Source organism: Emys orbicularis, chromosome 1, assembly GCF_028017835.1.
Source record: "Emys orbicularis isolate rEmyOrb1 chromosome 1, rEmyOrb1.hap1, whole genome shotgun sequence".
NCBI lineage: Eukaryota > Metazoa > Chordata > Testudines > Emydidae > Emys > Emys orbicularis.
Window position 1 is genome coordinate 336,791,146 of NC_088683.1, and position 18,519 is coordinate 336,809,664.

Sequence of the window (18,519 nt, forward strand, 5' to 3'; positions counted from 1 at the left end):
TGCTTATTTCAGACGATTACAGTAATAAATGGGCTGTTTTGACTTTTGATTTGTTATTTTACTTTATTGACAGTTCAAAATGAGTAGTTAAATAGTTTTTAACAGTTCCATTGCTATCAGATCTCTTTACACTGTCTATATACCGGTATTTCCCAAGAAGGATCACCACATTAGTCTCAGTTTTAATGACCTCTTGTAAAACAACAGATAATGAAAAGATAGTAGCATCCTGCACTGTATTGTGAACCTGTCAGATCTCAGAAGCTATTGCTGGTTCAGTCAATACTTAGACAGGACATCTCCAAGCACTGTAGAAAATAGCATTGGTATGAAGAATTTCACCCGTCTGGGTCAATATGGAACTGGTGTCCAACAATGTGTCTGTCGGGGCAGTGTGCTGCTAAATGTGTCATCTTTCAAATGGGAGGTAAAACTGACACCTGTGTGATCAGTAAGGGTCCCATGGTGAATTTTGTAAAAGTAGGCATTTTTTAACTCCAGTGATCTAGCCAGGCTCCAAATCAGCTAATTACATTTTAATCTAAGTGTTCCTGCAGTTGCAATTAGATAATGTATTCTTCATCACTTCCTACCCTAAACTGTTGTGCTATAAAACAGTTGCTGCCTCCCATCCCAGAACTAGGCAAGTGACCCCTTGTCTACAACACAAGGCCGTTGTGAGACTTAAGCTTTCTACATATGATAGGCAGGGCTGGCCCTAGCTATTTTTGGTGCCCTACGCAGCCCTTCCACGGGGGAGAGTTGGGGGAGCGCTGGCCCCAGGCCTAGGCGGGTGGCCCCAGGCCTCCAGGGGGGCTGTGTGGGGTCCCACCCAGGCCTCCACGGAAGCGGGACGACGACGACTGGCCACTTCCTGCGGGCAGTGGAGTGACCCAGCCCCAGCCTGCTCCGCTCCCCTGGCTCCCAGCCGCGCCACCGGCGAGTGCAGGGGGATGGTCCCCCCTCCCCCCGAGCCAGGGGAGCAGAGCAGGCTGGGGCCGGGTCGCTCCACTTACCCTGCGGTGAGTGCAGGGTCGGGCCTGGTTGCAATCTTCAGGGGAGCGGGGGCGGGGCTGGGGGCCCTGGGGAAGAGCGGGAGCTGCGCGGGACACTAGGAAATTTGGTGCCCCACGCAGCTGCCCGTGGGTAAGGACGGCCCTGCCGGGAGGGAATCGCTAGGGCGGAGCAGCTTCCTCCTCCCCCTGCCGCAAAGGAAGCCGCCGCTACAGCCTGCTCCGCCCAGCCGGGCTGCGCCCCTCCACGTGAGCTCCCTGCCCCCGGGCCCTGCTCTCCGCCTGGCCGCTCCAGAGAGGCGCGGAGCTGGGGAGGGCGCAGCCGGTCAGTGTCTAGGTAGCAGCAGCGCTCGGCCCTCGCCTCCTGCCCTGGGGGTGTCTCGGGCTAGATACGGGGCAAGTCCTCCCCCTTCCTCCCGGGACCATGAGACTCTCCGCGGGGGCTGCCAGCCCTGTGCACGCTGCGGCGCTGCTGCTGCTCGCCGCCGTCTGTCTCTCCGCGTCCGGTAAGTCAGAGCCGTGGGTAATGGTGCGCCCAGAAAAGGCTTTGCCCTGTGTGCCTGCGCCTTGCCCCAAGTGGGGACCCGATCCGGCCCCTGGCCTCTGGCCGGCGCTCCCCTCCCACATGGGTGAAGGGCCCCTGGCAGAGCAAATCACAGGGGAGACCTAGCGGGCTGGCGAGTGCTCCTTGTCGGGGCTGCCCGGACATTGGAAGTGGCCTTAGGTCACCTAGCTCAGTGTTTCTCAACCTTTTTTATACCAGGGACCGGCTTGCTGCCTTCCTAAACTGTCAGAGATGCCAGGGGCCGGTTGCTAAGAAATCTAGTGTATTGCCCTGGCACAATTGCCACGCTGCTGTTCAGGTATCACTGTACTGAGGTCCCAGTTAAGAACTGTCTTTTAATTCCATAGCTTGGTGAGATGTAAATCCCGCTTTCATGAGAGTCCTGGGAGCTGCTGGTCATGCAGGCTTATAAAAGCATGTTTCCGTACCTCAGGGATACTAATCGGGGTGTAAGTCTCTAAGTAGAGCAGTCATCATCTTAGTTTGTTTTGCACTAGGGCTTTTTAAGATAAGGGATCAAATACAGGTCTAGCAGAAATGTGTTGTGCCTTTCAAAGACACTTGCGAAAGATGCTTTTCACCCTTCTAGGATGATCTAATCCAGGGGTTCTCAAAGTGGGGGTTCAGGACCCCTCAGGAGGTCGTGAGCTATCAACTTCCACCCCAAACCCCGCTTGCCTCCAGCATTTATAATGGTGTTACATATATTTAAAAGGGTGTTTAATTTATTATGGGGATCGCACTCAGAGGCTTGCGATGTGAAAGGGGTCATCAGTAAAAAAAAGTTTGAGACCCCCTGAATCTAATCTAATCCGTAGATGGCTACTTTATGTCAGAATCACACTTTGCAATCAGGATTACAGTTTTACAGTGTGCAGAAAGGTTTGTGATCTGCAATTACTGAGCGATGGGATCATATTTATTGGCTCAGTTGTGTACATCTTATCCACCCTGTAAGTGATGACATGCCAAGCTATGTCCCAATATGTTTTACTCCCTTAGGGAGGGATGTAGGGAGTGGACCAGGTTTGCCAAGTACAGAGTCTGAGAATCTGTGTGCACACTTCCAAAATGACCCTCATTTCAAACACACAGTTTACATTTGGTTTATCATGTTTACTGTTTGGTTACATTGTAAACTTTTTTCCTAATAAAATCTGGACCATGGCACTGAGATTGCAGAAATAATCTCATAATTTAACATGTTTATCTAGGGTAGGAATTGAAATCAAAATAAAATTTTATTAGTCATTGGGTTAGTGAAGAAGCAAAATCCCAGAAAACCAGACCAAAAAATGATTATATTGGAGAGAATAGGCATCTATCTGTTTTAAGGGTGGCTTGCAAAGGAAAAGAAAATTGGTTTTGATGTATAAAAAGGCCCAAAGTGTGTGTTTTTTGTTTTTGTTTGGGTTTTTTTGTTTTTTTTAAAGAAAGTCTGCTGCTTTCTTTACAATGGAAATTCAGGTCAGATCTTCCCAGTTTTTCTTGGAGGATCCTATGGATGACTAGTAGGCTTTGATTTCACAGATACCAAGGAAGTGAAACATGACCGAATAAAAATCACTTCCCCTCTTAATTACAGTGTTTAAAACTTTCTTTTTGGTTTCTGTTAAGATGCATTTGATTCAAATGTCTAACAAAAGACCTTTCTCTTCCAATCGCTTGTTAAAGAATCAACTCTTAACCCCTTCAATTTATAGCTGAAAGCTCCCAATCCATAACTCTGATTCCTCTAAAGGAGACCTCCAACAAACTAGGGAAGACAAGACTTGACATTCTTGATACTTCTAAAGTGAAAAAACAAGTAGAACCCTCCCCCCCTTCTCATCCCCATAAACCTTCTTGTACATTGCAAGAAAGCAGAAAAGGAAACAAGTCCCCTAGATTTATTTTTTCTTGTTCAACTTTGAATTCCACTATCCCCTCTTCCCTTCAACAAAGAAAAATACTAATATATCTGGATACAAAATAGGGAGAGATGATACTTATATATGGGATCAGTACAACCAAAACCATAGCTGACGAAACCAACAGGAACAATGGAATGAGGCGCATAGATCAAGGTCCTTCTGGTGAACTGTCCTAGGGGCCTCTCCTAGATGTCAGAGAAAGGAGAGGAGGCAGCCATAATACTCCTGGCCAGTTGTGTAGTATAGTGTCATAAATTGGGAGAGGGGGGAAATAGTTTTCCTGATCCCAGCTGAAGGTCAGCAAATGCCTTAAGGCAGTGCTACATTTATGGCAAGACTGGTATCTGCTGCTCTTTCTGCAGTTGTGGGATTACTCTTTAATGCAAAGAAGGGCCCCTTTTTGTCATGCACTGATCTGGTGCTTATGATAATGTTTCCTTTTAGTGGCTGATCTGTCAAGAATACAGATTGCTGCTTTCTCACATCTTTAACTCAAGCGGTGAAGGTACCAGATTCAGTCCACACTGATGACCTCTGAAAACACTCAAACCGCAAGGATGGCTGTAAAAAGCTAGACAGAATGCCAGAAAAATTACTTTCAAGGAGTCCCACACAAACACAACAGTTTTGTTTAAATAAGTAACCAAAATAATCTGCAAAAAAGCAACCTGACATCAGAAACTAAAGTAAAATATCACTTGGTCTAGCAATCCTGAGTTGTTTCTCATGTTACAGATACACAGTTAGTAAAAGTTTTTACACTGAGTTTACTTTGGTGAAACTGCAGTGAAAAATAGAATTTAAAAAGCAGGTGGAGGAACGTGACAAGCTTTAAAGTCTCAGTTTCAGTAGAAAACCACTCTCCCTTGGATAAAAAAATGCTCTTTTGATGGAACATATGCTGTATCCTGTCTATTGTCTTGTTTAATGCATTATGACCCTGTCATACAATGAAACACTGCAGGAGGTTCTGTTTTGTGTAAGGAACAGCATGATTTGTCTTTGTAAACCAATACAAGACCCTGGTAAGCAAGCTGACTGGCAAATATTGGTTAAATGTTGTAAGAAGATAATTCTGTTTTTATTATCTGTATTTTCCAGGCACTGTAAAGTAGCATTTTCTTTTTTGAGAAATGTGATATTTATGAGCTGTGCTTAACTGACTGTAGAAAAATAAGCTGTTAGAGCTGATCTAAAGACGTTAATATGATATAGTGATGAAATTACAAGTTCTGTTCGAAGACAACTTCGTTAAAGGGACACTCTCAATTTAAAGGGGTATTTTTATATTAAGTAATTTTAAAACATGGCCAGTTGCTAATAGAGTGCCCCTTAAATATTATGTTCTGACTTTTTAAAAAACTAAATTGAGGGTTTTTCTGCTCCCTTGTTGATGTTTGTCTATTTCAGCAAGGATGAAAATGATTCACTAATTGACAATACACTGGAAAGTGTGAAACTGACTGTACTCAAAATGTTGTCAAATACACAAAGTAAATGAGCTAGGAGAAAATAGAGAGAAATAGGTGTAACTATAGTGGGTACAAAATTTTCAGACAGAATTGTAATTTCAAGTTGATAGTGGGTTGTTGTTTTTTTAATTTGCTACTAAGTTATGAATATGCATCAAATATTTAAGGGAAAAACTTTATTAGAAAATTATGGTTTAAAAATTAAAAAAATCAATTCATGAATGTGTGAAATCCCAGAGATTCAGAGGTATGGTTACATTTAAAAACAAAAAAGTGGAAATGCAGAGTTAAGTTATATCAGACAAAACTCTACTCTGTGTTTGTGTCCTCATCCACCGTACATCCAAAGATAGATAACTGGACATTGATACATTATAAATGTTCAATATTGGCAATACCAGCCACATACCCCTACTGTATAATGATGTGCTTGACATATGGACATGTGCACTTTGCTCGTGAGTTGCTGGTACCAAGCCCTGTGATCACTCCTGTGATCGTGGATTCTCAACTTGGGAGCTCAGGGCCCCAGAGTGGTCACTACCACCTTTCCTTGCTTTATCTCTACATGGGAGTGAGAAAGAGGTGTCCCCCCTCCCCCCAATGTTTTTATACATAAGAGCGGCCATACTGAGTCAGACCAGTGGTCCAGCTATCCCAGTATCTTGTCTTCTGACAGTGGCTAGTGCCAGGTGCGTCAGAGGGAATGAACACAACAGGGCGATTACCTAGTGATCCATCCCCTGTTATCCACTCCCAGCTTCTGGCAAACAGAGGCTAGGGACACCCAGCACATGGGGTTGCATCCCTGCCCTTCTTGACTAATAGCCATTGATGGACCTGTCCTCCATGAACTTATCTATTTCTTTTTTAACCTTGTTATAGTTTTAGCCTTCACATCATTCCCTGGCAACAAGTTCCACAGGTTGACTGTGTGTTGTGTGAAGTACTTTCTTTAGTTTGTTTTAAACCTGTTGCCTATTAATTTCATTGGGTGTCCTCTGGTTCTTGTGTTAGGGGAAGGAGTGAATAGCACTTCATTACTCACTTTCTCCACACCAGTAAAGATTTTATTGACTTCTATCATATCGCCTCTTAGTCGTCTTTTTTTCCAAGCTGAAAAGTCCCAGTCTTTTAAATCTCTTTTCATACAGAAGCTGTTCCATACCCCTAATCATTTTTGTTGTCCTTCTCTGTACCTTTTCCAATTCTAATATATCTTTTTTTCTGTTGTTACATGGTGTCACAGTATCAGAAGTTGTTCTGGTTAGACTTTGGAGCACCAGGGTCCTTGCATTCTGAGTTATGTTGGTAGAAGTTGAGTGACTCAGGGCTGAACCTAGCCTACCTTGTCCATTGTCTCTCCTACCAATTGCTTTAGTTTTGGTAAAGTTAGACTGGGATTCTGATGAAAGCTAACTTCATCCTCACTACCCATAATGTGAGATTACATATAGCACCAGCTCTATACAACACTTGGATTACTCCTACAGACTCTCGCCCTGATCCTGCAAACACTTCCATATATGCTTAACTTTAAGCGCAGGAGTAGTCCTTCAGTCATCATTTCAATCATAACTTCAATCACAAAGTGCTGGTGAGTGATCTGCAGTGGAAAGGAGTCTATTATAGCCCCAACTGCATAGCTTTAGCTCATTCTTAAGGTATGTCTACACTACCTGCCGGATCAGCAGGCAGCGATCGATCCAGCAGGGGTCGATTTATTGTGTCTAGTCTAGACACGATAAATCGACCCCGAGCGCTCTCCCGTCAACTCCTGTACTCCAGCGCCGAGAGAGGCGCAGGCAGAGTCGACGGGGGAGCAGCAGCAGTCGACTCACAGTGGTAAGTCGATTTAAGTACGTCAACTTCAGCTGGGTTATTCACGTAGCTGAAGTTGCGTAACTTAGATCTCCCACCCCCAGTGTAGACCAGGCCTTAGTTTGAGCAGCTCATGCTTGTAACTCTGAAAGTCCTAGGTTCAATCCCCATGTGTCAGCCAAGATAGCGGCTGTCACAGTTTAGGATCAGGGCCTTTTTTAATATGCAGAATAAAATACATTGTAAATTTTGCTCCTCTTCGTTTTATGCAAGTGACAGAACTGTGTATCTCAGACCTTTTTGGCCCAGCAAAGCAATTCCGTTGCATTTTGTCTGTCTGTCTACCAGAGCCTGCAGTATAGTAGAACCTCAGAGTTACAAAAACCTCGGGAGTGGAGGTTGTTCATAACTCTGAAATGTTTGTAATTCTGAACAAAATGTTATGGTTGTTCTTTCAAAAGTTTACAGTTGAACATTGACTTAATGCAGCTTTGAAACTTTACTGTGCAGAAGAAAAATGCTGCTTTTAACTGTGTTAATTTAAATGAAACAAGCACAGAAACTGTTACTTACCTATCAAATCTTTTTTAAAACTTTCCCTTTATTTTTTAGTAGTTTATGTTTAACAAAGTACTATACTGTATTTGCTGCGTGTCTCTCTGCTGTTGCGTACTTCCGGTTCCAAATGAGGTGGATGGTTGATTGCTTGGTCATTTTGAAACTCTGTTGTTTGTAACTCTAAAATTCTACTGTATAAGGGAGGGGTGATGGGGTTACAAGTAGTCCCTGAAATAGAGGGGGATGGCAAGTTGACACACAGGGAGGTTGTGGCGGGGATGGAAGAATGCAAGGAGCCAGGCGTGTGCTGTGAACTTAGCCTACAGAAGCAACAAAGTGCACAACCCTCTAGTTATGCATAGGTTTAACACACATGAAGGTTTCCACTGTCTATATATACGCTATCACACTCAATTTCATCAATATACTCATAGAAATAGCCGTTGGAAATGACTCGGAGACCCTTTCCACATAAAACTGGAGCAACTGACTGATTCTCTGTGTATGAAAGTTTTTGTTTCTGGTCTATCCAAGTTAGCTTGTATCAGACATTTGACACTGCATGTGGTATAGACCACAAGTGTTTTCAGGAGACGGGAATAAATCATCATGACAGACACCATCTTAGATCCCCACAGGAAACGTGTTTTCATTCAGGCTAAGCCAGCTTGATGCAGCTGATCCACTTCAGCAGAGCAGACCACAAACAGTCATGTTTCAAGATGTATCTACAGATGACACTAGCAAAGGGAAACAGCAGAGTGACTGATAAAACAGCTGGTCGATCAGATAATGCATACACTTTTAACAGAATTAAAAGTAGGTCATTCAAAAAACACATGATTGAACTCGCATATAAAATGTCATCACTAGAACTTATAAATTGTGGTTATTACATTATCTGAGACACAAACTATTGCAATAAATTAACTTTTAACAGAATTAAAATCCATTCTTTGGACTGCCAGGGAAAGAGAAGCTTGATCCTTCTGGCCTCACTCAGGCAAACTCCCCACCCCCTTATACGCTGAGTAAGAACTGCAGGATTGGGTCCTTTCTAGGGGAAAATTTTTTAACTCTGCTCCCATGCTGCTGTTAACGTTACCAGTCTGGGAAATTTCGCTGTTATTGTAAACAAGTATTCTACCCATTACATCAGTCCCATCATAATATCAAAGTGTCTTGCTACACTGCACTCTGTAGGGGCACCTTAGGTTTAAAATACAGTGGGAACTAGTTCACCTCACTGATTTGCAAGCCTGATCATTCTGAGATCTTTACTGGGAAGTAAGAATGGAGGTTTCATTATTACTAAGGCTGTATTGTATTTCTGAAGTAGATTACAGGACATTGACTTATATTTTATGGTATATTGTTTTATATATATAATCAGAACTAAACTATCCTTGTCAGAGTAATAAACAGTATGTTTTCCCATGCAGAATCACTGATCTCTTCTATTGTGCTTGTTTTCTTGCTAAGTCATAAAAATCAGTAACCACCACAAGTCTCCTAGTCACTTGTGCAAATTTAGCAGTTTCTATTGCGTGCATGTCTGTTTTTTCTTACCTCTTTTCTCTTAACAGTTGCATGTAGCCCATGTACTAGCACTAGGCTGACCCTGCTGCAGAGAAGAGGCTCAGAAAAGTTAAAACGGATCAATGAAAGCTGTGAAGTTAAAGTGAATTAAACTCTTGTGTGGGTGCTCTGATTCAGAACTGGTTTTAGTTCGTTGAAGCTTAATCCTCTTTAGGATTTAATTTATGCTCATTAACTTCACAGCGCTAGTTGATTTGTCTTAACTTTCCTGAGTACTTGGTTTCTTAACTTTGACTGGACTAGTCATTGAACAGAACTGGTTAAATAAACTGAAATGAAGAAAATATTCTCTCCGCACTTGTAGACGAGGCTACTGCAGTCAAAAGCTGGTTTTAGCACATCAACAGATCCTGGTTCCAGGTGCTTAGCCAGTGACTTCCACCAATTCAGTGGTCTGACTTCCTGTAAAACTTGGCAGCAAGCGTGTACAGTATATTGCCAATTATCCGAGTAGCATGGGGAACACAGATTTCATTTGACTAATTGGGAGTTTAGATAATTGAGAGGGCAGGAGCCATGCTGTGGCCAGGGACTCATTGTCCTGCTCCTCCTTGCAATCCTGGACAGGGATCTCTGCTCTATTATCCGAACATCCATGTTATCTCTATCCCTTGCTGGTCCCCCAGCATGAGATGCATGCTCTCGATAGCATGTGTCTCATGTTGGGGGACCAGGAAGGGGTTCAGATAATGCAGAGGTTTGGATAATAGGGTTCTGGATAAACAGGAGTGTAGTGTACTGCTTAATTTTCTTTTTTATTTAATTAAATAATGTGAATAGATTATAATAAATGTAACCCTTAACATAAGTTGTTAACTTGAAGATAATGTTAAATAAATTGTTTTTAAATAAACCTGTATTTAATTTAAATTTAAAAAATCCAAATTAAATAAAATTCCTGGCTTACTTGGGGTTTTTTTTGTTTTTTTTTTTAAGAGCATTGACTTTTATCCACCCTAATGGGTGGTGTATGTGCTGCACCACCCCACGCAGCATTTTGACTCAGAGGCACACCCTAAAATCAGTTCCTCCCCTGTTTCCTTGCTGCTGTAATTTGTTGCTGGCCAACAAGGAGGGCGGTGTAGCCAAGGCTCTGCCCTTTTCCTTGCTCTTCCCAACCACTCCCTACCCACCTACTCTAGTTACAGTGGCTCTCCCAGGTCCACGTTCCAAGCAGGCCATGTAGGGTGGTGTCAGTGATTCTCACTCCCATGCATGGGCATGTAACCCATGTCAAAACATTGCACCGAGGTGGCACAGGTTAAGCACTCAGAAGTCAAGAAATTCCACAAGTGAGCATGCACGCTCACCCATTCCTCGGCCCCCCCAGTACAGGGCTTGTGATAGTGAGGGGTGGCTTCACTAATGTTAGTGAAATTACACAAGTGTAAAATCATTGTAGCCAAAAGACTAATCAGGCCCTGTATGTTTAATTATTAATGATCACACACTATTTCTCAAATGCCATAGACTAGACAAGTAACTAATATCATTTTTCTGAGTATTAGATACCCGTGTAGCATTTCTGTAGCATTGTTTATTGCTCTGTATGTGCCAAACAGGATGCCTGGAAGTCAGTCTTATGAAGATTACACAGCAAACTGTGTGTGCATGTTCACATGCTTGCTTGTGTGTAATTTACTTAATCTGTTTTTAAACCTTAACATGCTAATTGCCTGTGTGCAGCTGTTACAGAATCACTTGGAAGGGAGAGATTTAGAGCAGAGATTCCAAACCTTAGGAACATCAGGACCTTTTAAGGGGGACATGTTTGTTTCTCTGTCCTTCTCCTGCCACCTCTAGCCCTCCCTCCCCCCTAGGCAGCTCTTTACAATATGCTCTCTCACTACAATCATTATGGAAGGAGGTGGAGGGCAGTGGTTGGGTAACACCAGCAACATGGGAGAAGAGAGAAAGAACATGTGGTAGCCACAACTTCAGAGATCCTTAAATGAGGAGAGGGGGACAGCCCAAAACTGGTGGCGGGAAAGGTAGGGAAGGAACAGCCCCAAACATAGGTGGGGAGTAACAACCCCATTAAGATATAAGGACTGGAGAGGGGACACACCACAGTGGGGATTGGAGGGACCATGGGAAAGAGCACGTAGAGAGCGCGAGAACTGAAGAGAAGGGGTTAGCAGAGAAAGTTGGGAGAGAGGAAGAGAAAAACTGAAAGAATAGGACTGTCTTATTGTTCGGTGTTTGTATAGCGCCTAGCACAGTGGGGTCCTGATCCATTACTAGGGCTCCTAGATGCTACAGTAATACAAACAATAAATCAATTTTAAAAATGGGACTAGGAAGGTAAGGAGAAAATGGAGACATAAGACCTTATCTGCATCAGAAAAGGTTTGCACTGCTATCGCAGCAAACTTTTCCTATGTAGACTCAGCTTCTGATGGCCAAAAAGTGATAAACTATACCAGTTCCCTGAGCAAAATAAACTCTATGGTACTTGCACAAACTCTTTTATGCCAATATAACTGTTTACACTAGGGCTTTTGCTAGTATAGAAATGTCATTAAAAATCACACCCCTAATTGACATTACTATTTTTACTGTAGACGTGGCCTAAATCAAATGCAGAAGCAGGAGAGGAGAGAATGTGATGGGGGGCCATGAGAGAAAACAAAACCAAAATACTCAGAAGCAAAACTGGGGGGAGGGGAAACAGGGAAAAATACAAAATGCAAAAATCCAGACCCGGGCAGTCAGAACGTGGCCACATGCAGCAGCTGTGACAGACCATGAAGTGAAGGGAGAAAGGGGAGGCAATTAGTAAAAAGGCAGGTGAGCAGGGCTCCAACCCAGGAAGGACAGGGATCACTGGACTTAAGGAATGTGGCCCTGATCCTGCTGAAAGGGAAATCAATGGCAAAATTGTCATTGACTGCAATAGGACAAGACCCACCCTTTGTGTGACTGTGCTTTCTGCCCTGACCCTAGTTGTGGCCTGCAGTTGGATGTCATGAAGAAAAGATGTGCATGCCCTTGGGACTTGTTCATTCAATTGCAATACATTATGGTTGTGCAAAAGTGGCTTGTTTTTAATGCTAGATGAGTTCATTCTTTCACTATTTTCTTTTTTCTTTGAAGGGTCTACAAATACATCCATTCCAACCACAATCACACAATCCACTTCAAATACTTCAGCAAGTGGTAAGTGTCTGATAACCCTTTTCCTGCTGGTACTATATAGGCAAGCACCAAAAATACCCAAACAGAAAAATTAGACAACACTCCATAGACCGCGATTGAAACAGTGCATTTTATGGAGGTATTAACATTTTCTGCAATGGGATGGCACCACTAAGAGACCTCCCAAGATAGATTTTTATTTTATTGGTAAAATGAAAGGTGACACCATTCCAGGTAACTTGCTGGCCACAAGCCATGAGCTTCCCAATACCATAGGAAGAGAAGAGTCAAGAAAGCAAAACCTAAAGCTCCTTGATTAATTTTCTTCTTGGTCGTTCTGAACTTTAGCAAACCCACTCCATTTTAGTGCAGTAGAACAGTGAATAGGCTGCCAAGCAAGGAGTGGATATTTGTTTGAATTTTCCTACTCTGTAGTATCCTGTGAATGTAACCAACAGGTGGGAATCCACGTGTCATGGGGCAGGGAAAGAGAGAAAAATTTCTGTTTGGATGAGGCTCCAGGGTAGCTGCGCCATGGAAACGTGCTCTGTCTCCTTGGAGCTTATGTCACAAAACACTGCAGTTCAAACAAGATATTGGCAGTAAGAGCGAGTCACTCTATTAAAGATATGCCACCAGTTTCCGTCCCCCATTCCTTGGGGAAAGAGCCTTAATACTTGGAAGCCCCCAAATCCTTATTTATAATACAAGTTATTCAGACTTTAATGCTCTACCATTAGAAGGAGCAAGAGGGTTCATATTGCCAGGTGTATTATGGTAAAAGAAGTCAATGTGTATAATTAATGTGTGGGAGCTGTAGACGTAGAACCCTGTAAAACTATGCTCCCCTACCCTAGACCCCTGCTCCATCCTTAGCAGGGCTGAAGATATGAATTTTCTATGCAATTTTTAATCTGCTACTAAAACAAATTATCCATCTCATTTGATTTGCAACATTCTAGCCTCGGGTTGTTGCAACGTGACATTATTAAAAGAGAACAAATCATGGCAAGAGAACTGAGAAACTCAAAAGTCGTTTCTTGTGGGAGCTTGGCACAGACATGTTTCACCATGTCAGTAAAAGGTTGGTTGAGAGCTAGCACGTCATACCACTTTCCAGTATGTGTTGAACAAGCATTAGAAAATAATCTGTTGTCATGGCCCTCTGAAATTTCCCACTTGAAAGAGGGAAGAGAAGGAAATCTAGGTTCTTCCCCTTGTGTCTATTTTGTCACGTATTATTTGCTTTAATATCACAAGTAGAATACTACTTGTTTATTATTTGGATTGCAGTAGAATGTAGGGGCCCAGTCATGGACCAGGACCCCTTCACGAGTGAGGTGCTGTACAAACATGGAACAAAAAAACAGTCTCTGCCTCAGAGAGTTCTGTGTAAATCAAGTGGTTGCTATATCTTTGGTAAGAGCTACTTCTACATCAGTTAATAAGTTCCCAGTACTCCTATTTCTGTGGGTCTTGGTGATTACCAAGTAGCGGAGACCTGCAGCAATCAGGGAGGTGAGCAGTGGGCTGTGAACATTCTCACTTGGCTCATTCCTAGAAATTCCTGTTGGGTCTTGAATATTGCGCTGAAGAATGTGGTGATTCATACAGATGAAACTCCATCTGCACTCTCCATAGCCGTTAGCATTTTGACTTAAGGATTCAATAGTGGGTACAAAAAAAAAAAAGGAGAACAGAACGTAATCTTACCAAAGCCTGGTAGTCTTGGGTAGCGGTGGAAATGGTGCACATCTTAATTTAACTGTTTGCAGAGTCCCTACTCTTTCGCCTTTTATAGTTACCCTGTCCGCAACAGAATTTGACGTCACATTTGAAACCATTGTCAAATGTGGATTGTGTTCACACTCAAGATGGTTCTTAAATCCAGGTTTCCTGTAGAGGTACTAGCTTTATTGTTATTTGTATTGTGGTAGCAAATAAAGACCGAAGTCCCATTGTGCTAGGCACTGTACAAACCTAACAAAAAGACTGTTTCTGCTCAAACAGCTTACAATATAAGTAAACTTTAAGGGCATGTCTCCACTTACCGGGGGATCGATGCACGACAATCAATCCACCGGGGGTCGATTTAGCGGGTCTAGTGAAGACCCGCTAAATCGACTGCCGATCGCTCTCTCGTCAACTCTGGTACTCCACCGGAACGAGAAGCATAAGGTAAGTTGATGGGAGAGTTTTTCCCATTGACCCAGCACGGTGTAGACACTGCAAAAGGTCGACCTAAGCTACGTCGACACCAGCTACAGTATTCACATACCTGGAGTTGCATAACTTAAGTCAACTGAGCCCCATAGTGTAGACCTGCCCTAACACACACACCCATTTGAAACAGATTCGTCAATTTTAAGGACAGAAGGGACCTCTAGTCTGACCTCCTGCATAACATAGGCCATAGAACTTGCCTGAATTAATTGGTGATTCAACTCCAAATCTTGTCGTTTAGTTTTTCGCTAGAAAAAGTTTTTTACAGTGTTGGTGAAAAATTTCTCTATTTGCTAGCAGTAAGTAGAAGAATCCCATTTCCTCTAGAGAAAATAGGATTTGTTTTATTTTAAGAGGCAATCACAGTGATAATTATTAAACATGCCATACTATGGTGTGTAAAATTATGGATGCATTTGGATGTGACACTAGATCTTTTTACACTTGTGGTGAGTTGGAATATGCACTAAAAATTAGTATTCGGAACTGATGCCTTCTTTATGCACCCTAAATATTTGACTGAAAGTGTCCAGTGTATCTTTAAACGCAGGTAATTTATCATGCTCATACCAGCATAAGAATTGTGATTGATCTTTTAAAAATAAAACAAAAACATATGACATTTAATTGCATTATTAGTTGTTTTCCCTTTTTAAGTAATAAATATGAAATAATGCAATCTAGGTATGTTTAGCATTATGCATATCAGAGTACAGCTGGTCTTGTAGGGGAAAATTAATAGGCGAAGTAGAAAGATAAAAGGACAGATGTTTTTCTTCTGTTGCTATCTGATGTTCTTTCATCTTGGATTGGCTGGTAAAATATGATGGGTAAGATTTTTTTTTTTTTTTTTTTTTTTCTTCAAAGACACAAAAGAAGAGTTGGGTGCCCATCTCACACTGGCTTTCACTAATTCCTTTTTGTGCCTGTGAAAAGCTCACCCTTCATGTTGGAAATTATTGAAACTAAATAAACTGCAAGAGGCCGGTGTATAGAAAATATACCTCTTTTCTGCAAAGAAAAGGCTTACTGTGTCACTGAGCACTATAGTCTTGGTACAATAAGAAAAAAAAGATAGTTCAGAATGGGACTGCGAGTGCAAACATGCTGAGGAACTTTATCAAAATCCCTTTGAATAAGAGCAAAGACGTTTTTGGGGGTGACTCAAGGTTTGTATATCGTGGTTCAGTGTGTCTGCTCATTGCCTAGGAACCACATGTGTAATCATGTACACCTCTACCTCGATATAACGTGACCCGATATAACACGAATTTGGATATAACGTGGTAAAGCAGTGCTCCGGGGAGGCGGAGCTGCGCACTCCGGTGGATCAAAGCAAGTTCAATATAACGCGGTTTCACCTATAATGCGTTAAGATTTTTTTGGCTTCCGAGGACAGCGTTATATCAAGGTAGAGGTGTGTATATATCTATAGGATTACACAGATAGATAGATAGAGTTCCTGGGCCATGAGCAGACCCACAGAACCACATATATATATATATATTACTACACAGTCTGTTTGGAAGTGATGGACATTTTAAAAATAAAAACCTAAGACTTGAAACCCTTTCACTGGGATTTTTCCTTTTTTTTTTAATAGACTCCTGTTTTGTTCAGGTTTTATCTTTTGGAGTAGGAGAGCAGTTAGCATTGATGTTTGATACAACACTCCATGTCGGAAGATCTTTCTAGGTGGATGTCTGAAACCTTCATGTAACAAGGAGCCAGTTAGGAGACACTGCTCCAGTTCAACCCCAGAATTCAGTAAAGATGTCATTCATTTGAAAAGGAGCTACATGGCTCTTTCAAAGAAGGACAGTCTGCATTGCCAGCCAGCATCGTCTTTGCTCTCCCCAGAGTTGGGGTTCAAGAGTGCAGCCTGCACATCGTATAGGAGACATAGCCAGAGTGGAGTAGTTGAGGTGGCAGCACGTGTTGGGGAGAGGTTTATTTGTGGGTATTGAATTAAAATCAGCATCTGGGGGGTATTTTCTTCCCTTAGCACCTGATCCAAAGCCCATTGGAGTCCGTGGGAGTCCTTCTATTCATTCAGTGAGCGTTGGATCAGGACATTAGGACACACCCAGAGCTCCAATTTCTGTTAATGGGACTTGCACAAAGACATCAAGTGTAGATTATAAACCAGTGTTTCACCATGGATTAATTATGTGGCAGAAGGAGCTGCAGCCAGGCACTCTGCCATCTGCAAGTCAAAACAAGATGTAAGCAATAGGTAGCTGCGGTTTTGTAATGCATTTTAATACCAAAAAACCCTTGATTTTTATGTCTAAGCATTCTTGGATTTATTTATTTTTTTCTTCCTTTTAGATAAAAATGTCACTCACACGACTACATTGGGTGAGTTAAACTTTTAAATTGTGTGATAACCCTTTTTAATTACACTTTAAGCTTTTTAACGGTGCAGTCAAGTTCTTAATCATTACTAAGTTAGCTGTTGTAAAAAAATCCTACAGTTGATCTGGTTAGTGTTCATATATTGTGCCCTTTAAATTAATATAAACAGTGCTATGATTTTCTATTTTTGTTTATATAATATTTGATTGGTTTAACCACCTACTGATTTGGATTAATCTGTGATTTCATGACCGGATTCATTATCTTGGAGGTGAAAGAGCATATGGTATTGCTAGAATGGCCGCAAGTTGAGCACGCTATAGTCTAGATTGGTCTCTAGCTTCTATACATGCCTCCTTCAGTTGCTCATGATTTTCTCAAACAAATTTCTTGTGTGTGGGTGGGGGAACACTGAATAGAAACAGCTGAGTTATTTTTGAGTTTTTAATCGGGGGGAAAAATCTTACATGCTTCCCTCTATATGTTCTGATTAAACATTTTGTACAGTGACTACTCAAATGACTGGAGCTACAAAGTTCAGAGTTGCTCTCTTTTGTATCTTTGGATCTCACTGAAATCCAAGGAATAAGCCAAGTTTCAAGAAAATGGTTGAATAATTTTAAAATTTGGAATATATGTTAATTTTGTCTTTTTCATGACTGAATAACTGCCATCAGTAATATGTTCCATTTCTGTTTCCTCTGTGGTGAAAAGTACAGTGAATATCGTTAACTGACATGCATTAGTATAAGAAATCCATCCTTTATATTGTTTTATTTTTTATTCCAAATGACTTCATCACACTTTTGAAACACAAGAATCACTTCACCCACCACAGAAATTCAGACAACTATGGGGTGAGACATCACCGTTATTTATTGTTGCATAGGAACACCAGGTCATGAGCCGAAGAATATTGTAGCCAGTTATACCTTCAGGGGGAATTTAGGTAGCCACATTGAAGACTATTGCCCCATATCACTCCTCAGTGACCACAGTTGGACACATCTCATCTACAAGGCAGGACCTTCAGAAGCACAGTGTCCCCATCACTGGGTTAGGGCATTGGGTCCATACTGATTCAGAGGGAAGAGTTACCTTGCTTATAGCCAGACTGAATTTGTTGCTGGCTATTGTGTGTAAGCACTATAGACTCATGCCTATAGCCTCCAGCTTCAGTGGCATCCATGCACTCTTTAGACTGATGATATGAAGGCAGGTGTAGTTGTCATCAGGGGACAATTTGCTCTGCAGACCATCTATTACTGGTAATGATGGGCTTTTGTTTGACTCTGGATTTTGACTCAAGATCTACATTAAATTCTGGCTCTGTGACAGATTGCCTGTGTAGCCACCGGCAAGTCAATTTCCAACCAGTGCCTTGGTTTCACATCTGTAAAATTTGGACAGTGCAACTTCTGTACCATACAGATGTGTCATGAGGATAAATTCACAGTATCATCCAGATACTATGGCAATGGAGGCCATGTAAGTACCTGGAGGCAGTGTCATGTAGTGGAGAGAGCACTGGACTAGGATTCTGGAGACCTGGGATCTGTTCCTGGCTCTGCCACTGGCCTGCTGGGTGACCTTGAGCAAATCACTTCCCTGCCCTGTGCCTCAGTTTCCCCATCTGAAAAATGGGGATAGTGATACTGCCTCCTTTTTTAAAGTGCTTTGGGATTTGATGATGAAAAGTGCTATATAAGAGCTGGGTAAGAACTGAGCTCAACTGTCAGAGCCCAGGGTGTAATGTGGCGAGGAGAAAGGGCATAGGTGACAATCCAGTGAATGCAAGTGTGTGTTGTTTTAATCATGCTACCACCCAGTAGTTGTGGCTCTGTTAAGTGTGTTTAAGA

General features: G+C 42.1%; 1 protein-coding gene across 2 annotated transcripts in view; it reads left to right on the forward strand.

The window, feature by feature from the left end:
* Nucleotides 1-1,265: 1,265 nt before the first annotated feature.
* Nucleotides 1,266-18,519, forward strand: part of TMEM123 (transmembrane protein 123) — a 30,723-nt gene continuing 13,469 nt past the window's right edge. For both annotated transcript variants that reach the window (XM_065410333.1, XM_065410340.1), the window contains exons 1-3: nt 1,266-1,519; nt 12,038-12,100; nt 16,634-16,663. In XM_065410333.1, the coding sequence (XP_065266405.1) occupies nt 1,438-1,519; nt 12,038-12,100; nt 16,634-16,663 (175 nt within the window). In that variant the 5' untranslated portion in view covers nt 1,266-1,437. The remainder of the gene's footprint in view (nt 1,520-12,037; nt 12,101-16,633; nt 16,664-18,519) is intronic.